Source organism: Hypanus sabinus, chromosome 28 (genome assembly GCF_030144855.1).
Source record: "Hypanus sabinus isolate sHypSab1 chromosome 28, sHypSab1.hap1, whole genome shotgun sequence".
Classification (NCBI taxonomy): Eukaryota; Metazoa; Chordata; class Chondrichthyes; order Myliobatiformes; family Dasyatidae; genus Hypanus; species Hypanus sabinus.
This window is the reverse complement of record NC_082733.1, coordinates 18626144-18650354: the sequence shown is the minus strand read 5'-3', so window position 1 is coordinate 18650354 and position 24211 is coordinate 18626144. Positions and strand designations below refer to the sequence as shown.

The 24211-nt window shown below is 37.1% G+C and overlaps 1 protein-coding gene across 2 annotated transcripts in view; it reads right to left on the bottom strand.

The window, feature by feature from the left end:
- The window catches only part of LOC132382464 (RNA polymerase II elongation factor ELL), a 103007-nt gene that overhangs the window by 46073 nt on the left and 32723 nt on the right, over positions 1-24211 (bottom strand). Inside the window, exons 3-5 of one of the 2 annotated variants that reach the window (XM_059952687.1) lie at positions 7840-7970; positions 1952-2115; positions 632-897 (exon numbers count right to left, since the gene is read on the bottom strand). In XM_059952687.1, coding sequence (XP_059808670.1) covers positions 632-897; positions 1952-2115; positions 7840-7970 — 561 coding nt within the window. The remainder of the gene's footprint in view (positions 1-631; positions 898-1951; positions 2116-7839; positions 7971-24211) is intronic. The other variant, XM_059952688.1, reaches the window with a different exon arrangement.

The following is a 24211-nucleotide window of genomic DNA, read 5'->3' as shown; positions in this document are numbered from 1 at the left end:
AATGCTATCCTGCAAATTAACCCATTCACCATTATACTGTATATGTGTCTATAGCCGCCAAACTATAAGCACAGTTTTGTCCACTTTTGATGCAAAATTCACTATTAAAATATTACTCACTCTTACCCTGGCTGCCAACTCCTCAATCCAAATCCGGTGTGGCTCTGATTTCTAAAATTTCAACTCATTTCCGAGCACAAGAAACCCACTAATGATTCCTTTGACCTTGCAAACTGCTACACCACCAATCTACAACTCAACACCATGCTCTTACCCATTCTAATTTTTCTATATTGTTAAATTTCATGACACAGCATTAAGAACAGCAGAAGACTTGACTACACTTGGATGGTCATTCATTCAACCTATATCATCCAAAATTCTGCTTCACATAGTCTTAGTTTGTATCAAGCCCCACTCAACCATTCCTCCTGTGCTTGGAGACCTAAACAAGGTTCTGATTAAATAATGTTACATTCAACTACTTCCATGGCATCTTCCTTCATATCTCTGTAATATCCTTTAGTCTTTTAACCTAACATTAAATGGCAATTACATTTCAAATACATTTCACTGATTGTAATGCACTGGTATCAATCTTAGGTTGGATAAGCTATTTATTCTTTCTCACCTGGTCCAATACATATGAAAGCTCAGCCTTGTCCTTTGGATTAGCTTTCTCTCTCTCCAGCCATACAATAAGCTCAGGCTTTTTATATGGTTTCAAAGCCAAAAGATGGGTGATACGATCTCTCAGAGGCTTATAGGTAATTGAACTGACATGATTTTTCTTTGCCACAAGGCATGGCATCATAGTGGGGGAATGTTTCCTGAGTGGAATGACATCAGTAGCTTGGCTCGTTGGTTGCTTTCGAACACTGATTGGTTTACGTGTACCTAGGAAACAAAATTGGATTTTAAGTGGTGATAAACATGAAACATGAAAAGAAACCAATAATGGACTTTCATGTGCTATTACAGTATTAAGTGGAAATGTTACAAAACAATTCAATAAAAATGATAACTCAAAAGTGCTAGTGTGTGGTTTATTTTAGAAATTAGTTAAAACAAACATCTGATAATATCAAAATAATGCTTTCAAATGCAGTGCATAAATCTACAACTGTTCATACATTATACATTTTTCCATATTTTGAAACATATTAAGGTACATACTTCTTGTGTATGCTTCAACATTTTAAATTGAAACAATACTGCAAGTTTCTTGAGCTATAAGTTCTTATGATTGCTCAAATATATCTTGAGGAATGGGATTGGGGAACTGGACAACATAATTAGGAAGGAGAAGAGCAAAGAACAGGTCAGCATGTGATTGAAGAAGGGTGCAAGTTAGAGCAACACCTCATGTGGGGAGTAGAAAATTGGAGTGTAACCAATGATTTTTGTGAAGCATGTGTGGAATAGGACTGGCTGTATGGTGAAGATAGGGGTGGGCTTAGGGGGATTAACTGCATATTCAGGGGAGGGAGAGGATCAGGCAATTGGACTATTGTGGAAGTGGAGAAACTCAAAAGATTTAGTCAATGCTTAACACTATATGAATATCCCTAGTTGGTCCTAAGAGATTAAAACTAAAATCTGCTGCAGATGCTCAGCAATAGGTGCCCAACAATGGGATAAAATATTTCCCAAGATTCTCCAAAAGCTGTGTTGTATGGGCAATGTTGCCAACCCTGTATCCATGACAATGGGGTTGCAAAGATCTCTTACCCATACACACAACAAAATTTTAGGATTGATGTATTGGAGCTGGACTCTTGTCAAAATACACAATCTTTCAACCAATTTGACATGTAAGAAAACTGTATTCCAACAAAAAACTAATTTTTAAGTTTGTTGCCTAATAAAGTTTGGTTAAAACAGGTACATTCTGTTTAGTCTATAATTGAATATATAAAGAGACCATTACTTAGTTTTAAGGTGTTTTTACCTTGATGTGATGACCCTGGTTTAATTTCTATTGTTGCTCGACTCCAAGATTCCTTCTCTACTTGCGACATACGGTCCCGAGTCATCTGATAGGAGTCATCAGTGGCACAAACTGTAATTTTATCTTGAATGCTTCCCAGGCTCTCAAGTTGGTTTCTTTCAAAACTGGTTTAAAAAACAAAAGCAATGCTCAGCAACACAAATTACAACTAATAGTTTTAATCCTTTTAAATTATCTTATTCAATTAATCTTTTAGTAGAAAAAGTCTACATATATTTTTACATGTTTAAAATTATAAGCTAGGTATCACAAAGAAAATCAGGCTACCAGATTAAATAAAGTTTTAGAAGCCAGATAGTTATACTTTAGACAAAGCTAATTTTCAGTTTCCTATATTCTGGTACGATTTTACTCATTTCCAATGTCCATGATTAAATAATAGAGTGAATATGTTCAATGTTCAATGATATTGTCAATTAAACACTTTACTGCCCAATGCACATCACATCCTTGCTCATCACAAATAACAAATATCAACAGAAAAAAGCAGAAGAACATGTCAATAATGGTATCATATTCAATGGTGTACATAAGAACATGAGAAATATGAGCAGGAAGAGGCCATTTGGCCCATCAAATCTGCTTTGCCATTCAATAAGATCCTGGCTGACCTTGTTGTGGACTCAGCACCATTACCTGCCTTTTTCCCCACATCCCTTAATTCCCCTGTTATGCAAAAATCTATATTTAATATGGTAGCCCCTACTGCTTCCCTGGGCAGAGACTCCCACAGATTCATTATTCTCTGAAAAAAAGCAGTTTTTCCACATCCCCATCCTAAATCTATTCCTTCAAATTCCCTCCTAATTCTAGTCCTACTTACTAGTGGAAACAAAGTTCTTTTCTCTATCTGATCTATCCCTTTCATAATTGTATATTTCCAGAAGTTCCCCTTTCATTCTTCTGTATCCCACCTGGTCGCAGATGACTCAATTTTTCCTTTAAGCCGGATGTCTCATCGCCAGAATTAACCACCTCTGCACCACCTTCAAAGGCAATACATCTTTCCTCAGGTTAGGAGAGCAGAACTGCATGCAGTACTCCAGGTGCAGACTCATTAGTAACCTATTCTATTGTAGCACAACTTCTCTGCAGGTAAACTTAATACCTCTAGTAATGAATGCCAACATTCCATTTGCCTTCTTGATAATCTGTTGCAGCTGCAAACCAGCCTTTTGCAATTCATATACAAGCCCTCTCAAGTCCCTCTGCATAACAGCATACTGCAATCTTTCACTATTTAAATAATAATCTGATCTACTATTTTTCCTTACAAAGTGGATGACCTTGCATTTATCAGTGTTGTACTCCATCTGCCAGACCCTTGCCCACTAACTTAACCTATCTATAGCTCTCTGCAGACTCTCGTTATCTTCTGCACCATTTGTTTTTCCAATAAATTTAGTGTCCCAAGTAGACAGAGAACATGGGTAAATAGGTTTAAATATTTTTCCCCATCTTCTGTGTGATATAATCTAGTGCCTTAGTGGCAAATCTAGAGAAATATGGTCTAGTGACAGCTGATGGCAGGTTGCTGTCTATTTTAAAACTTTGCTCCCAAACTGGGTTGTTATCCTGAGACAAAATGACTTAGGATGCTCTATATCATGAAAGTTAGGAAATAGATGAATGAATTTATTGATCTAAACAGATACAAGGACCAGTGTGTCCAAAAAAAACCTGAAATATTAAAACTATACGAGGCAAATCAATATGAGCTGAACTGAAACCAATGCCATTAAATATAGAAGTTTACAAAAACAAAATCTAAGGTTGCACATGTCAGGAGATCCAAAAGGGGGCAACAAAAGCTATGTTAGGACAAAATTCTGAAGGTGGACACTTCAGTAAGTTGAGTGGGCAGATCATGTAGCGATCTTATGAAGAGTGAAAATTCTGGGTGTTATGTCAGGTAAAATGAATAAACCTCTCTGCTTGGAAGTTATCTACATATATTATTCAAATCATTGGCATGCTGTTGATCACCATATAATTTCTCTGAAATGTCAAATATATTGTAAATCGACCAGGATTGATCCTCTGAAGAAGTTTGTAAAAATAACTTCGAATTTTAAGAACCATAGGCAGAACGTTCAAAATCATAATATTAGACTTTAAAAGAAATATATGTAACACAATTTCCATAATTTGTAGTAACTCCAGCAAATATCTTGATTTTAATTTCTTAATTACCTATATTCTACTTCAGCCTTGTTTCTGTTCACATTTGATTATAACCAAATACATCGAATATTGTGAAAACTTTTCAAAAATGTTTCAAAATTAAAGTCAGGACACAGCTGAATCTACTTTGTTTTAATAAGACAAATTGGAGCTCCCTAGTTTATTTCAAAATGCTTTACTATTTTCAGAAATGCCATTATCAGCATTATGTTGTTGATCAACTCATAGTCAATGGGAGCTCTTTTATCACGTCGAAGGCTGCTTGCTCTGAGGTCTATAAGCGAAGTTTTGGAAGGAAAGGCATTATCTTCATAATAGGAGTTGGCCTTTGTGTCTCCAGAATATGAAGTTATAAGAAGAGCTGGCCCAAATCAGTTCAACAATACTATTATGTTCCCCTGCAAATCTCCACTGAAGATGTACCGCAAACTTCCTTTACACATCATTGCTACTTCCAAAACATTTTGTAGTTTAAAGGGCAGAGAAGGTGAAAAAAAAACACAAAATTTCATGACAGGACAGGAAAACATCATTATTTTGTTAGAACTGTCAAATACTATCAACAAAAAAAAAGGGTCTGGTAAAAAAATTAGGCAATGGCCTCGAGTATCAGTCAAATGGTCACACATAAAGTTAACCAGGCAACTAAAAGAGAACTCGACATGGCGTGACAGTTAACGGCACAGAAAATAATTTGATACAAAGACAAAAAAAAATGAGGTCTGAGTACAGAGACATACACGTGAACAAATTGTTGTGTGAAAAACAGAGAATTAGAAAACAGGCTTAAAGCAAATGAACAGTCACAGGAGCTTATTTTTTTAAAAAAAACTTTTTTTTCTACCCAAGAGATTAATTCAGCATTTTGATAAGCAAATTAAATATTAAGACACTAACAAAAATATTTGTTTTAATTGTCAAACCAAAATAACACAGAAGTTGATTATTTAGAAGAAGCAAAATGTAAAATATAAAATAACCATAAATTCAAAGGCCTGTAGTATTTATTTCTATTTATTATTTTTCAAGATCAAAGCATTACAAGCAAAGCCACCATAATACCCCTTGCATTTTGTTGTTTGCTAAATCCTCAAAGAGAGTGTTTAAGAGTACTACGTTGGCATCCCATAGAGACTAAACTGGATAAGGAAAGCAGATTTCCCTTGCTGAAGGATATTGGTAAACCAAATAGATTTTTATGACAAATTTACATCATCACTAAATGATTTGTTTTTTGTTCTAAGAAATCAAGTGAACTTAAATTCCATAAGTACCATAATGAAATTTGATCTCAGGTTTCTGAAATGTTAATCCAGGACACTGGATTACTTGTCAGGTTTTTTTACTGACTGCAAAATCATCATACCGAGGAATATTACACCACAAATATAAATTGTGTCCACTTATTAATAATACAAAGCTGTTAAATGTCAAGCACGTCTTTTTCAAATTTAATTTCAAACATTAGGTATACTTAAAAGAAACAGTGCTGCAATAAAGGCAATTGCCCAGAGACCAGAATGTTATCCTTGGCTGGGAAATAATACGTTACCGCTGTTTGAATTTCCCTCAATATTTTTCAGACCTGGTGCAACTTGCAATGAATGATCAAGATTGTATACTTTCACAAGATACCTTTTATGTTGAACTGAATTTAGTGTAGCAATAACACAAAAGCAGCAGATCTGGTTGCAAATTTAAAGATACTTTTTTACAGTGCTTAAGTTACAAAACACAGTAGCAGTGAATTCAATCAGTTAAAAGATCATAAATTTCTAGCTTCTTGCCAGGACTTGAACACGGAGAGTGGTGCATTATTAGCAGTGTCGGTCTAGCAATTTCGATGAGTAATGTTATTTTCTTAGTGCACGTGAATGAAAGAAGATTTCTTTTTTTTCTCCTGCTGTAGTTTGGCATTTGTAGGTCAAATCATAGCATACTACCTCAGATAGTTGTAATGAATCAAACTGGTCCTGAATCGGAGACATATGTCTAGTAACATGTTGACCAAGATGCAAAAGACCACTGACAGGAAATTTGTATACTTGGTTGTGAAATACAGCTGTCAATGAGCACTCTCGGAGAAACCAGTTTTTAACAGTGCAGCTTTCACAGCAGCAGAGTGACTTAAAGGTCACCTTCCTGAGAAGATCCCCACTTGGTACTGGGAACCTCATTCTATTGGTTCACTTTAATTATTCACCTGCATTCTTTTGGTTTCTCAGTACTATCCACCCCCACCTAATAACATCTACCAACCTCCTGATTTGTAGACACCCACTCACCTCCTCGCCCTCCACATCCCATCTCAAAACCAACAACCTGACCTCTGGAATGCTCTTTCCCCAAGAATTTCCTATATCCAACCTGGATCAGGCCTGATCTAATTTCCTCTCTCACAGTTGTGCTGACAGAACCTAAATAAGAACTGAATAGGAACATTTGACACTTAGAATTTCAGACACTACTGAATTTTTAAAATACAATAGACAAATAATGGACTAATGGCGATCTTTTGATACCAATGAATCTGGAGACTATCACATTTCAGGTAGGACATTCGCCTATCTGCTTCATCAATTAGGTAAAACATTATATACACAGGAGAGGAAGAAACTTATTAGCTGTGAGCAATGCAAGGATGTGAACAATACAAAAGTTACAAATGCTAAGTGTTAAAAAGTCATTTATATTTGTTGAGCAGGCACATATTAAAGGGAAAACAAATTCAACTCTTTATGAGACATTAATGTAAAATATGTAAACAGGATAATATTTACAAATGTTTCAGATATATAATTTAAATAATTTCCTATTTTAAGGAAAAGCCCTTAGTAGAAACTACCCAGTGTGCATTTCATTAATATATTACTAAAGATATGCCTCTAATAATTATTAACCTACCAATGACACTTTCAATATTTAATTGTAGCACTTGATAAATAATCCTTCTATCTAACCACCCAACATTAAATGAAGTTTAAATATATATACACAAATAAAATTAAAAAAAACACAAAAGAATAGATTTCTAATCTCTACATTCAATTAATTCAATTAACAGAGGTTTATGTTTACAAGTAAGCAGGAGAAATATAAAATAAGCAGCAAATCCCCACAACAGCAAAAATTTCACTCTGAGGCAACGAGATTACAAAAGAGTGAATAGTAAAATCAAATATGAGTGATATATATTTACACTTCTCCCTACAGATCCTCCGTAGGGAGGCAACTTATGAATAACCGAGGCATACGAACTGGAGACTGGCAAGATAGATTGGTATGGATCTGCCCAGCTGTTGCGGGACTATAGGCATCTTCAGCCAAGTGGGAACATGGCATTTCCCCATTTCTTCTCTACCCACCCACCTGTAAGCCACAATAGACTGGGTTGAGCTGAGAAAGCAATGTGGGCCTTGCAGACTTACTCATAGAGTCGCTGAGTCAGTGGTGCAGGCTAGTAGCTGGTTTTTCCACATCCCCCATTCATAGAACACCATTTTTGTTTATTTTCTACTTGAAAACAACTCATGTTACGAACTGAGATAACCTGGGATTGCCTGTACTTGACATGAAATAACTGTGGCATACAAGAACACAAGAATTTCTCTTAATTACTATACACTTTATTTATTTTATTTTACCTGGAAACATACTGGTGGATGCAGTCAAAGCTTCCTTGAGGCTTGTCTTTGCTGTCAGTTGACAGATAGAATGAAAAACACCGCACACCATCATGGCAGTCTGATTTAGGAACTGGTATTTTGATGTACTGCTAGGGAAAAAGATAATCATGCTTCATTTTTTTTCCATAATACACAATAAAGCAAAAGTTTTGTTAAAATGATTATTGTAATAACACGAAAAATCACAGCACATTTTTGCTTTTGCATTTAAAACATTATATGTGCCACTTTCTCACCTAAGAAATGGTTTTAAGTGAGTATAATTACATAACACAGAATAATAATAATAAAAATTGACAATACTGAGGAGACTGGCATCACCAAGCAAAATCTTAGATATCAGGGGAGATAATTTTCAGGTATTATTATAGTGAAAAAAATACTCAATTCAGAGGGCACAGGGATCTAAACATTCAGTACAGTAACCTAAGGCATGAAATTTTGTATATAGATGCATAAGAACTTGCAGAATTAAAACTGAAATATCTAACAAAACTTCCCTTAACTCAATTTTGAGAACATGTTTAAATTATAAACTGAAAATTTACTTAGAGTGCAACTTATTTGATATCATGAATCAGTACAAGGAAATCAATTGTTCTGTGAGAATCAGAATGTATATTAAAGACTACAATTTGTTTTCTTGTGTGTATACCAAGATAATAACAGCAAAAATGGTTAACCAGGATCAGAAAATTTAGTTAAAAAGTTTAAGCCTCCAGAAACAGACATCATATTCAACTATGTGTGTAACACTGGACAACAATTTTTTTCAAAAGTGTTTATGATAAACAAAAGATGAACATGTACACAAATATAATTTCAGACTACTTGTATCATGTAGGAATATGGAGAGACAACCAATTAACTTTTTTTGAATATAATGTGCTTAACTGCATAATGGTGCTGATGCTTTGCAATAGTTCAACCAAGTTAAAAATATTGTGTTAATGATTTTCATTTGTACTCAATGTCTGAGACTTCTCACTTAAGTGTCAAACAATAATCTGCCAGCATTGATGGATTGCAGTTGCCCTGGTATCTTTTCTCCACGACCGCAATGTCCTGGTGAAATCTCTCACCATGCTTGTCACTAACAGCACCAAGATTTGCAGGGAAGTCTAAATGGGAATGCAGAAAATGAATCTTTAGTGACATGATGCATTTCATGGTTTTATATGCTTGAAGCATGCTTTCAACCAGCTGCATGTGTAGCTTGGTGCTCTGTAGATGCTAAGATAAATTTCAACAACTTCCTTGAATACCTTCCAAGTGATTTTCTCTGGTCCCCCTAGAAATTCTTCAAATTGCCTATCGTTCATGACCTGTTTGATTTGTGGACCAACAAAAATGCTTTCCTTAATCTTGGCATCAGTTATTCTCGGAAGCATCTGTTTCAAATGTCAAAAGCCTTCATAGAAATTTTTGTGCCTAGTGATAGCAAATTCCATCCTTACAGTCATGAACCCAATAATTATTACTAAAACCTGCCCTGATATGCAGCAGTCACACCACCTAAGCATTCCTGGACAAGATAGGAAACTTTCCAGCTTATTGTTGGCAACATTTTAATTGACTTGAATTATGAATTGAAATAATAAACATAAGTTTATAAAAAAATAGTGTGTGATAGGGAAATTTCATGGTGACTTTCATGATCAGTAGCCCAAAATTCATAAGATACACTTAAAGCTATTCAGGAAGCAAAATCTTTGTTATCCAGTGTAATTGGAGAACTAAGTAATTCAGTGTTAGGGAGGTCTGTATGACCTATGTATCTCCAATGGATAAGCAGCCACTGCAAAAATATCCCTATGCCAAGTTGTCATAGATTATGGCTGCAGTACCCAGCTATAACAGCTTTTATGCTTCTTTTTTTGAACAATGTGTCTAATCTTGTGTTTTGCAACTATATACTACAATAATTGAAATCATTTGAATGAATGATTATTTTCAATAGAAAGCCTTTGACTTATATTTCTCTCAGAACATACCACTGGCTATAAATAGGTATTAGTAAATCTGCCATGACACAACATTTTAATTATCTTAGAAAATTACTAGTGCATGCTTATGTACTCAGATAACCATTTACTCTTTAAATTCTACAAGACCAAATGAGTATTTGCAGATTACTGCCTCAACAGGTCTACAGCTCACTGGCTCTCCATTTTGTTTTGGGGTACTAGGCAAAAGCAAAACACAGAGGAGATTTGCAAGGATGTTGCCTGGATTGGGGAGCATGCTTTATGAGAATAGGTTGAGTGAACTCAGCCTTTTCTCCTTGGAGCGAAGGAGAATGAGAGGTGACCTGATAGAGGTGTAAAAGATGATGAGAGGCATTGATCGTGTGGCTAGTCAGAGGCTTTTTCCCAGGGCTGAAATGGTTGTCACAAGAGGACACAGTTTTAAGGTGCTGGGGAGTAGGTACAGAGGAGATGTCAGGGGTAAGTTTTTTTACTCAGAGAGTGCTGAGTGCGTGGAATGGGCTGCCGGCAACAGTGATGGAGGCGGATATGATAGGGTCTTTTAAGAGGTTTTTGGACAGGTACATGGAGCTCAGTAAAGTAGAGGGCTATAGGCAAGCCTAGTAATTTCTAAGGTAGGGACATGTTCGGCACAACTTTGTGGGCCGTAAGGCCTGTATTGTGCTGTAGGTTTTCTATGTTTCTATACATGTCAGGCTAAAACACACAAAATGCTGGAGGAACTCAGCAGACCAGACAACTATAGAAAAGAATAAACAGCCCTGATGAAAGGTTTCAGCCCAAAATGTCCACTGTTTACTATTTTCCATAGATGTTACTTGGCCTGCTCAGTTCCTCCAGCTTTTTGTGTGTTTCACTCTGATTTCCAACACCTGCAGATCTTTGGTTTGTGACACATGTCAGGCTGCTGTTTATCAATTACAGCTCAGCAATACCATCATCCCTTCAGTATTAAACACTAAGCTTTTAAACCAAGCCTTCCAAACCTCCCTCTACAGTTGAATTTTCAATTTCCTCATTGGGAAACCACAGTCAGTATGGATCAGTGATAATATCTCCTCCTTGGTGACAATCAATACAATAACCTCAAGGCCGTGCACGTAACCCACTGATCCACTCTCTCTAAATTCACAACTCTGTGGCTAACCACAGTTTGAATGCCATTTATAAGTTAGCAGATGACATCACTCTTGCTGGTAAAATCTGAGATGGCAACAAGGAAACATTTATGATTGAGACAAATTGGCTAGTTGAGTGGTGTGGCGACAGCATGCTTGCACTCGATGTCTACAAGACCAAGGAATTTATTGTGGACTTCAGGAAAATCAGGTGAACATGCATGAGTCCTCATTGAGGAGTCGCTGTGGAAGTGGTGAGCAGCTTTATGTTCCTGGATATCAACATATCACAGGATCTGTCCTAGGCCAACACTTTTGATACAATCAGAAAGAAAGCTTCATTATAAGTTTGGGGAGATTAGGTATGCCACTAATGGCTCCTGCAAATTTCTACAAATATATGGTGAAGAGCAATCCAACTGGCTGCATTACAAGAGATTAGAGGATTACAGTCTCAGCCAGCTCCACGATGTGCACAACCCTCTTCAAGAAGCGATATCTCAAGGCAGCAGCAGCCATCATTAAAACCCTAACTATCCAGGACATGTCCTCTTCTCGATACTACCATCAGAGAGGAGCTGAAAGAGCCTGAAGAACTATATTCAATGACTCAGGAATAACTTGTGTGTTATCAGATTTATGATAAAACCTCATTATTCTTTATTGCATTATTTATTTTGTAATATCTAGTAATTTTACTTCTCTGCACTTTACTGCTACTACAAAATAGAATTTTACATCATATAGGACAGAGACAATAAATCTGTATCTGATTCATTTCTATATTTTTAAAGGATGTACCTATCTGTAAACAATTAAAATTATGCCAATTTTCACAATGCACTAAAGCTGAATGTTTTTGCACAATAATAAATATATTACATGTAACAAAGGTCCAAAATACTAAAACCACTAGGAAGATTTCGCTCCCGCCCAGGTTGCAAGAAGTCTAAGCTCTGCATTAAAAATAATATGCCAAAATCTTTCAGCTTCAAAATGCCGGCAAACTGCTGCTAATGAAAGAAAACCTTTCTGTTTGTCATGTTCTTGGAAGACTCGTACACATTGATGACCAAATAATACTTGGATGGTAAAATATATTCCATAAGAATTAATCCATAAATAATAATTGCAAATAAAATACAGCTTTAAATATAAAGTTCTAACCTGTTCAGTTACCATAGTTATCTTCTATGTTTAATATTTACTATGTATTTAAAACAGAATTGTTTTGCTTTGCCTAGAGCCTATACTCCATGCTCAGCAGGTGTATAACAATACAAAATGAAGGAAGGCACATCATCGAAAACACACCATCCCTACCATGAAGCATAGTGATGGCTGCATCATGCTGTGGGGATGTGTCACTGCAGCAGGCCCTGGAAAGCTTGTGAAGGTATAGAGTAAAATAAATGCAGAAAAATACAGGGAAGTCCTGGAGGAAAACTTGATGCAGTCTGCAAGAGAACTGCAACTTGGGAAATTTGTTTCCCAGCAAAACAATGACTCTAAGCATAATGCCAAAGCTACACAGGAATGGCTGAAAAACAACAATGTTAATGTCCAGGAATGAGAATTTGTGGCTAGACTTGAAAAGGGCTGTTCACTCACAATCCCCATGCAACCTGACAAAACTTGAGCAGTTTTGTAAAGAAGAGCAGGGAAAACTTGTAGTGTCCAGATGTGCAAAGCTGATACAGACCTATCCAGACAGACTCAAGACTGTAAATGCTATCAATACTGACTTGAAGGGGGTGAATACTTATGCAATCAATTATTTTGTTTTATATTTGTAATTAATTTAGATCATTTTGTAGAGGTCTATTTTAACTTTGACACAAAAGAGTCTTTTTCTGTTGATCAGTGTAAAAAAACCCAAAATAAATACACTGTGATTCAATCTTGTAAAACAATTAAACATGTAAACTTTCAAAGGTAGGGGGAATACTTTTTATGGGCACCATATATTGCACTATTCATATTTTCTACCCATATTTTTGCTTTTGGAATTAAGATCTGATATGTTGAACCACAACTTCTTAAACTGTGCAGCGAGACTTAGAATATATTCAAGAGATAAGGAAATAAACTGTGAGGGCTGGAGCCAAACACAAAAGATGGCATGATTTAGGGATTTTGGCCAATAAAGCAACCACAATTTGTGAATTAAAAATGGCAAGGTACAAAGCATAGAAGAGCGTCAGGTAAATTCAGAACCCATAATGATCAGCGAAGCTTAGGAGGACGATGGTGCCTGTGACTCCTTTGTTTGCATCTTTGGACACAGCTATTTCTATCATTGATATCTCTTTTTTCCTTTTTCAAGGTCCTTTTGAAGACCCTGACCCGGAATTACATGCTGACTTCGGTTTCTTGTGGAAATGGGACCCTTTCTTGACTGGCTGCTGTTCGATATGCCAAGAACGCAGCCATGCCTTCAGGGTGTTGGAGTTTCATAGCTCTGGAGGTGGGCGGATTCAAGGCCGGTGCCGCCATCACCTGATGTGTTGTGGGAGATGGAAGATTGAAAGCAGCGAGCTGGCTGCTGTCTGTGTGCATAGACACCCAAGTTCTTTGGGCACAGAACTTGGAAGAAGCGAGGCAACAGATTTTTAACACCATAAATCAGTGAGTTGCTTTGTTATGTCTCCCCTCTCACTGTGAAAAAGGGATACCTCTTTTTCCTTTATTAGGGAGAGGGAGAGACTGTGGTATGTCTAATATCGAGTGAACAAGTAGTCTTTGGGGTACTGCAAGTCTGTGTCTTTACTGATGTTTTGCTATGCACTTGAGTGCTTGGTGAGAGGGGGTGTTGCTGATGTTTTTTGCTGCTGGGGGAGGGGGGGTCGTCGCTGCTTATGCGTGGGAGGTGGGAACCAAGGGGGGGGGGCTTTGGGGTTCTAACATTTAACTGTCATTCATTCTTTGGGGCACTCTGACATTAAATGTACCTAAGAATTAAATCTTCTTGGGCTTCCAGCTGGTGATGGGTAACAATTATAACAGATGTTTTGATGACAAACTCTGCCATCTTCAGGGACGATGCCTGGGTTCGTCTCCTCCAATGGTATTTATATCCCTGTAGTCCATCCCTCCTGATTGCTTAGTCCTCATTCAATCAGGTTTTCGCTCTCCCTCTTTTTTATTATCAAATTCCAGGTCTTTCTTTCAGCGACACTTTGGCTTTGTTAAAATTCTTTTCTTCTAGTTTTATTTTAATGGCTTCTCTTGCCAGACTAGACATGCCCAGGTATCATCCCTGAAGAAGGTGGCATAATTTTTTATCGAAATGTCAGTTATAATCGATACTTGCAACCGGCTGGAAGCCCAAAATGGTTTATTCATTATATATATCAGGAAAGCACTAGATCCTTTCTTGACCTATGTGTTATTTCAAAAAACATTTTTTTGGATCACCAATGTTCCCTCTAATACACGTGTGCGTGTGCACACATCTTTTGCTACTAGCGCACAAAGGAATTTAAACTGCGTACAAAAGATTGTCACTCTCTATCTCATTAACATGTTAAGTATATTTTATGATCGTACACAATTACAATTACTTTTCTGACAGTGTAGACAATGAGGAGCTTGCTATGATTTGTCTGCAGATTTTAGAACTGGCTTATTTATACTGTTTTTATTGAAGAAATTATTGATTCACTATGTCGAATTCCAAAGAAGCAAAGGGTGTGAAGTGCAAAAGAACTGCTAGTTCATTTAAAGCAGAATGGCTTTATGAAACAGCAGAAACTGCTACACTGAGAGCTCATGAGGTTAGCAACGTGCAGCTGTGTGAAACAAAAACTTGGGTGTTATCTGCTTGCACTATCACAATGCAAAAGTTGCTAGAGAATTTGCAAGTGGGAGGAAGTGGAGTGATATTTGGAAACTTAACTTTTTAAAGTGTCATTTAGCAAGCAAATCACATTTGGACAGTGTACAAATGCTCCAGTGAGAAATTCCTTCATTACCCACTATAGGCCTGCTACATATGTTTTGTGAGAGTGCAAATGAACAATAGCGAAAACAATCAAACCCAGAGGAGATCAAAGTACTTCTTGACAGTGTTTCGTGAGCTGTTAAAATGAATACCTCTATATAAAAAATTCAGTGCGCACATATTATTCTCACTGGGCAAAAAGTAGCACAGGACAAGATTTTTGCACCTACTCGTCATTAAAGGGAACACTGGGCTTGACTCCTTTAATATCCAGAAATCTGTGTCTCTGGACAGTTGTTGGTAGAGCCTCCATAGCTTTCCAGGGAAGAAAATTCCAAACATTCCCTACTTTTTGATTAAGTTTTCCCCTTATTTCAGTACCAATTCCCAAAGCCTTATTTTTAGAATGTGATCATTACTTCTTAGGCACAGGAAGCATCTTCTATGCATCCATGCTGTCAAGCCCTCTGAGACCTTTGTATGTTTCAATGATAACATTTGCCATTCTTCGAGATCCTCCTACACAAATTTCTTCTCATATGAAATATTTACCATACCAGTCCAGTGAATTTATAGCAAGCGTATCTTTCCTTCGGTAACAAGACCAGCAAGACCCACAAGACCCTAACTTTACTTTTGTATTCAAATGTATTTGCAATCTATTCCAACATGTTATCTGCCTTTGCAAATACCTGTTGCAGCTGCATGTTACTTTTCAATGATTTGTAGGACACACAGGTCACCTTGAATATAAACATTTCCCAACTTCACTATTTAAAAAATATTCAGTATTTCTGTTTTTCCTACTTAAGTAAATTAACCTTTTCTCCCCCCACATTATAGTCCATCTGCCAAGCTACTCACACAGCTCATTTATATCCTCTTAAGGCCCTTTGCACTTTTATCATACTCATGTTCACAGTTAGTTACACAGTAATTCATCAGCAACCTACAAATATTAAATCTAATCCTTTACCCATAACCATGCTAAGGGAAACAAAAAAATAAATACACCACTCACCCAGATTTTCCCAGGTCAAACCCATCAAGGACACTGATGTTCTCAACATTCAGAAACTTCCAAAATGAATTAAACAAAATCTCAAAATCCCTAAAGAACACATAAAACATGCAAGACCTAACATGTTTGTTACAAGACATAACTTAATTTCCACCCAGCAAGACATTTTTAACAATATAAAGTAAGTGAGAAAAAATATTCATTAAGAATGTTTAATCAGTCCACCAACTCAGTATATTTTAAGTCAACAATCTGCTTTACCAAAGCAAACTTATATTTCTCTAATCCTGACTGAAGTTAATATAGATGCTGCAGTTCTATTCTACATTTGCCTGTATCAAATAAAGCAATAAATGGGAGTTTAGAATTTCTCTAGTGCAATGGAATGGAAGGTAGGAAGGCAGAGAAGAAACAGGCACATTCTCTTACTCTCAACTACAATGTAATAATTCCAATTTAAAACAAAATATACAGATCCCAGCAGTGTTCAGGCTCACAGTCAGACATGACAACCCATCACATTCAAAGTTTATCAAAAGTGTTTAGCTCCGCATACAATGAATATATTCTAGAGAGTTTCCCTGTATCAGAAATTCTACTTAAACACAAATTCTCAAAAGGTAGATTTCTTATGTTCCCATACAAAGGAACATCTGCAAAGCAAAAACAAATGAATTCCGATACTGATGCCAAGATTTCAACTGTCTCTTCATTTCACTACCTCAGATTCTGAAGGATGATTGCAAACTATATCACAGAAATGCTAATGTGTCAGGTGAATTGTACATCATGATTTTCAGCCCAATTTTTATCCCCTTTAAATTAACTCTTAGCTACAAACACCTATAGAATTATATTCCAGTAATTCATAGGATACGAAGCACAGAAACAAGCCCTCAGCCCACTTAGTCCATAAAGTCTTAACAATAGTAATCCTATTTACTAGCACTTGATCAGTAGCCTTTCATATCTCGACAATTTAAGTACTCATCTAGATGCTTTTAAAAAGATGTGGAAATATCTGCCTCCACCACTTTTTCAGGCAGTGCATTTCACATTGTAATCACCTTTTGGGTTGGAAAAAAATCTTCCTCAGATTCCCTGTACAATCTTACTCCTCACTTTAAAACCTAAACCCTCTGGCTTTAGACACCTCTGCTATAGGAAAATGTTCCTCAATATCTGACTTCTCAAGATTTGGTAAATCTGTTTCAGGTGTTCCCTCAGCCTTCTCTAGCCCGAAGAAAATACATCCAGCTGATCTATTCTCTCCTTATAACTAAAAAGTTCCATCCCACTGTTCTTTTGTAACCATACCTGTTCCACACCATTTTAAAATTAGGATCTACAAAACTACAAAGCATTACATTATAATTCATAGAATATTTTAAGTAGTGAAAGGATGATCAAAAATGTAAAAACAAGTGAGAGCTTTTTCCAATCTAGATAGAAATTTTATGCAGCAGTGCTGTGAGAAACTGCAGTTGTTTATTTTCCTATAACAAAATGCTTGAGTAGGCTCATTCTTGTTGGTACAGGCTCATGCTCTATTCTGTTTCTGCATGTCAGGTATAGTGCCACACCTTGGGCTTGCATGAATAGTTTTTGTTATCAGCACAATTCCCAAGTCAGATCTCTTCTTTAAATAACAACTGAAAGCACACCCAGGGGCTTTTTTGGTTAAACAGATTAAACAAAACATCATTCCATCAAAGAGGCTTTTAAACTTACTCAAATAAAAATGCACATGCTATGCCAGAAATCAGATGACAACAATTAAGGAGATAATTTGAAGTTCTGTAAAGTGTACTGTTCATTTCATTAAAATTAAGTTTTTCTGAAAAAGGCCAACCTGAATCAACCAATTTCCAGGTTTCTAACCTGTACCAAGCTTGATCTCAGTTTGAGTGGCAGCAGAGACCCTATTATTTTCTTCAGGGTCCTGAATAGAAAAAAAGGTGGAAGCGTACATTCCTAAATTGATGCATGTGTTATGTTTTGTAACTCCAAAACATAAAACTAATTGAAATAATAAGCAAGGCTGGGAAAAACGTGTCTACTTCATTCTTTACTCAAGTGAGTTACACACTTATGTTGTGGTGATGTAGTGACATATGCCATTCACATATTTTTAGATATAACCCATAATGAAGTAACAACAAAGATTGCTTAATCAAACTATATATTTACAATATTACTGAAATATTAAATACACAACAGCATAGTTCCCTCAACTGAGCACTCATCAACAACCAGAGTTTGTACAGGTACCAGGTGAAAGCAGGATCATTGATTTTTTTAAAATTCACTCAGAGAATGAGGGCATTGTTGCCAAGCACATCATTTAGTTCTGATTTCTCCTTGTCCTTGAGTGGATGGTGGTGAGGTGCCACCTTAAACCACATTCCTACACTGCTGACAAGTGAGGTACAACAGGTTACTGACCCAAGTCTGTTAAAACCACAACATATATTCAATTCAGGATGTTATATGATTTAGAAGGGAGTTTGACGGTGCTGTCATCCTCAAGCCTCTGCTTATCCTTGTCTGTATGAAGAAAAGGTAGCTTGGTAGATGTTGACTGTCAAAAATAACTGGTGTATTGCTGCAGTGTGCTTTATATGATTCTTCAAGCCAAGCATGAATTTGCACTGATACCCCAGGCTTAATAAATAATGGTAACCTCAGAAAAAGGAATACAGCAGTAACTGTGGTTGAATTTTATCTTCTGTATCAGAACCAAGTATAAATTTCCCTTTTAAACCTAAATGAAAAATTAATGAATAGAATACTGATGGGTTAATTTTATATCAGAAGATAATTCCACAAATTGTGATTGTATTAACATCAAACCTACCACATCCATTGTCATTACATTAAGAAATTAATAGAAACTTCAGGATTTCCCTTAATGCTGAGCTTACTATGATAATCCCTAAGCTGAGTCAGTGGCTCAGTGTGTCTCCACTGGTTACATTATTTGCAGAAATCTTTCATGAAATCAACTTTAATTATTTATTGCAAATGTATTATTTAATTGTACAAATAATAATAATGTATAAAGTGTTTCTGATCCTTTGATTTATGTGGAAGAGGATTTATTTAACTATGGAGCTAAGCTAGAGGGCACAAGATGTTTTGCAGCTTCTTACTTATTACTGAATGCCTCTGCGAACAGTTGTTTATAGCTGTTTTTAAATGGGCAGGCTTAATGTTATTTCATATTTAATAATTAAATCAGAAGTTGAACAAACAAAAGTCAAGAGTAGTCACTCAAACTGCTGCAAGTTTAAGCTATTTGCAAACTAGCATTTCTGTAAATATCCTGAAAAATCATTTGATAGGCAAGGCCTAAGTAAGACAAATAAATATAGTAAGCATAATGCTTAAAAATACAACCCTGGCATTTTAAGTGAAAAAGTAGGTCTGATAAAACTAACTTCATGTATGCATGTTACTCCAAATCCAGTTTTATGAATAATATAAATTTAATAAAAATTCTGCCTTTTCATCCCAGCATGCAATGTTAAGATTTATGAATGTTATGAAATTAGAGGTAAGTTGTATAGAATTTGTTAGCTGAGTAAGTTGTTGTTACCAGCCTGTTTACGTCACAGAATTGGTATTTGATCCATAGTTTACCTGTTACTTTAAAAAAATTTGCTTGATTTGTACATAACACGTCAGAGAAAAGTCATGTCTGTTAACTAATAGCAATGAGATACCCTCTTGACAATGTACAATTATTACTTGCTGTCAACTGATCTCTATCCCCAGAAAGACTAGAAGGGAAAACTTACAAAAGCAAAGGCAGCATCTATTTGGTCAATTCAGTCTATGTTGGCTTGTTAGAAAAATGCCCATGACCTACTCTTTCATGAGGAAGAATTACAGAGAGATGTATCAAAAAAATTTGAGAGAGATACTGAGAGATGAAGAGAATTCAAATTTCAAAGTTTATTATCAGAGTACATACATGTCATCATATACAGTACTATGCTGAGATTCATTTTCTTGCAGACATTCACAATAGAACAAAGAAATACAGAATCAATGGAAAACTACAGGAAAGACTGACAATCATTGTGCAAAAGATAAACTATGCAAATACAAAATAAATAAATAATAATGCTGAGAACATGAGTTGTAGAGTCCTTGAAAGTGCGTCTGTAGTTTGTGGAATAGGTTTGGTGTTGATATGAGAGAAGTTATCCATGCTAGTTCGGGAGCCTGATGCCTGAAGGGTAATAACTGTTCCTGAATATGGTGGTGCAGGACCTAAGGCTCCTGTTCCTCCTTTCCGATAGCAACAGTGATTGAGAAGAGAACATAGCCTGGATGGTAGGTGTCCTTGATGATGGAGAGTGACTATGATGTGACTTCTAATATGACAATAAGTTTATTTTTTAAATGTGGACAGGTTTTCATTGAACAATGAAGATGGAGATTAATATTACTTCTAAACTGCATCCTAGGTGACCTGGTTGGAATCTAGCTGTCCTAGTTGTGTTTGAAGGGACACTATTTGGAGTTTATGTCAAATTCGGCTCATGAAGGGAGCTACATTCTGTATGGGACAAACCTGCATGACCTAAGGGTACCTCGGCATTAGGTCCTGAACATAGTAGGGGAAAAGACCCAGTGGAAGCTGGAAGAAGTTTCTGTAACTTTTCTCCTTGAACAGATTTAGTCTTCTGAATAAACTGTTTCATGCACAATAAACTGATATGATGCAAACCCCCACCCCACCTGCAGCCTATCTGCCTACCCAACTAATAGGCTAACAAGACTCTAATTCAGAGTTCCATTTCTTCCAACAAGAAAGTTATAGCTGGAGAGTCCTAAAATGGTGATTTTTAATTTGTATTCTTACTGTTAGGGAAATGCAGCTATAATCAGATGAAGGGTAGTAGCCATTAACACAAATGAGAAACAACATTCAAACTGTTTCCGATGTGACCTACCCAGTTATCAATTTTGAAATTACAAATACAGCTGTGTAAACAGAAGCAGGCTTCTGGCTGACAGTGGTAGGCGACTTAGCAGATATTGTTGGAAACTAACATGAAGGCAAGGCATTCTCATGGGCATTAGCCGAAGGTGTATTAAGCAATATATAGGCAATGTTAACTGGTATGCATATACACACATCAGACATTCTTATTATGCAATATTACAGAAATCAAGGAGAATTCCAGACTGACTATTTTACCAGTTAGCATATCAATCATTATCACAGATATATTTATTCTGTCAATCATTAATTGGAGTGTTTGTGTACCCAGAGAATCAATTCTCACAATTCTGTAAATAAAGGCCTCAGAATCTTTTAGAATATTGATGTGAATTACAATGACCCAACAAAAGTATTTGAATATTTGGGCTTTGGCTTGTAGTCTCACTAAATATTGTATTTCATAAATCATCCCTCTATGCCTGAAATATGTAAGTAAATTAAACAATTATAAGAAATGAAACTAAGCTGTTAGCAAATATGAAGACTTTATGTGCTTTGATGGTGGAACTTAGCAGGTAAGGCAGCATCTACAGAAGTGAAAAAACCTCTGATGTTTTGAGGCAAGTTGCTTCATTAGGACTGGAACAGAAGGTGAAAGAAACCAGAATAAGGTGGTGGGGGTGAGGAAGGAGATCTACCAGGTGATAGATGAAGCCAGATGAGGGGGAAAGTGGGTGGATGGGGGTAGGGATGAAGTGAAAAGATGGGATGTGAAAGGTGGAGGAGGTAAAGAGCTGAAGAAGGAATCTGATAGGAGTGAACCATGCAAAAAAGAGAACGAGGAGGTGGTGAGGAGGAGAGGGGGTAAGAGGGGACCCAGAATGGGGAATATAAAAAGAGAGAAGGGGGAAGGGGAGCAATTACCAGAAGATAAAGAAATTCATGCTCATGTCATCAGATTGGATGCTACACAGATAAAATATGAGGTGTTACACCTGCAACCTGAAGTGGTCTCATCATGACTATAGAAGAGGCCATGTATCAACATGTCAGAATAGGCATGGGAAGTAGAATTAAATTGGTTGGGAACTGGGAAACCCCACTTTTTGTGGTGGACGGAGAGAAGGTGCTTGACAAAGCTATCCCCTCATTTACTTGGGAGTCTCCCTGATGTAGAGGATCCCATACTAGGAGCATTGGAGACTGTAGATGACCCCCAACACACTCAGAGATGAAGTGTCACCTCCCCTCTAGAATGACCACTGAAAGATCTGAGTGGTGGTGTGGAAGGTGGTATAGGGGCAAGTCTAACACTTATCCCACTTGCAGGATTAAGTTGCAGGAATGCAGCAGGGAGATCATTGGGGAGGGATGAGTGAACAAGGAACTCATACAGAAAACAATCCCTGTGGAAGGCAGGGAATGGAGGGCAGGGTGAAAGGGATGGAGGGATGCAGAAGATGTGTTTAGTGGTGGGATCCCACTGAATGTGGGGGAAGTTGCAAAGGATGATGTGCTGGATGTGGAGGCTCATGTGTAGTAGGTAAGGACAAGAAGAACTCTATCTGTGTTATGGCAGTGGGAAGATGGGCTAAGGGCAGATTGTCGGTTATTGAGTGGCTGCATCAGTGATAGAGGAAGGGAAACACCATTCTTTAAAGAAGGACATCTCAGATGTTCTGGAATGGAAAGTGTCATCGTGAGAATAGATGTGACAAAGACAGAGGAACTGAGAAGAGGATTGCATTGTCACAAGTGATAGGGTGGGAAGAGGTACAATCAAGATAGCTGTGAGCATCAGTAGGTTTATAAAATATATTAATAAGCAGTCTAACTAGATCTAGAGATCAAGAAAGGAGAGAGAGGACAAAGTCAATTTAAGGGCAGGGTGCAAGCCGGAAACAAAGCAGATGAAATTGGCAAGTTCAGCATGGTGCAGGAAGCAGCACCAATGCAATCATCAATTTAGCGTAAAAAGAGTTGAGGATGTTACCAGTATTGGCTTGAAACATGGACTGTTCCACGTAGCTGACAAAAAGCCAGGCATAGTTGGCTACAACTGGGGTTTGGAAAAAGTGGAAAGAGTTGAAAGAGAAACTGTTGAGAGTGAGGGTGACAACCTGTTCTGCCAGATGGAGCTGGTGGTAGTGGAAGGGAACTGATTAGGTCTGTTGTCTGGAAAGAAGCCGAATACTTTGATTTAAAAGAAATTCCTTGATTAGATTTCCCCATTAGAGTTTTCTTGCATATCCTGCAGATATTAAATAAAGCCATTATACATCTACAGCTCCAATCTCCATGTGACTCATCAAAGGTGACAATGCTTTTCATTTCACTCCCCACTGAGCATCAACGGCTCCTCGGTAGAGATCGTTAAGAGCACCAAATTTCTTGGTGTTCACCTGGCAGAGAATCTCACCTGGTCCCTCAACACCAGCTCCATAGCAAAGAAAGACCAGCAGTGTCTCTGCTTTCTGCGAAGGCTGAGGGAAGTCCATCTCCTACCCCCCATCCTCATCACATTCTACAGGGGTTGTATTGAGAGCATCCTGAGCAGTTGCATCACTGCCTGGTTCAGAAATTGCACCATTTCCAATCACAAGACCCTGCAGCAGATGATCAGCTGAGAAGATCATCAGGGTTTTTCTTCCTGCCATTACAGACATTTACACTACACGCTGCATCCACAAAGCAAATAGCATTATGAAGGACCCCATGCACCCCTCATACAAATTCTTCTCCCTGCTGCCCCCTCATACAAACTCTTCTCCCTCCTGCCATCTGGGAAAAGGCACTGAAGCATTCCAGCTTTCATGACTAGACTATATAACAGTTTCTTCCCCCAAGCCATCAGATTCCTCAATACCCAGAGTCTGGACTGACACCAACTTACTGCCCTCTACTGTGCCTATTGTCTTGTTTGTTATTTATTGTAATGCCTGCACTGTTCTGTGCACTTTATGCAGTCCTGGGTAGGTCTGTAGTCTAGTGTAGTTTTTTTCTGTGTTGGTTTTACATAGTTTAGCGTAGTTTTTGTACTGTTTCATATAGCACCATAGTCCTGATAAACGATGTCTCATTTTTACTGTGCACTGTACCAGCAGTTATGGTCGAATTGAAAATAAAAAGTGACTTGACTTCAATGCCTTTTCCCTCTCATTCTAACTTTTGCTTCATATTCCATACACTTGATTTACTAAATCATACTGTTTTCTTTCGTCATGCTCTTGTACCTGTACCCTTCTAAATCCTGAAATTTTACTAGTCAGCACATGCATCCCACCATCTGCACATAGTTATCAA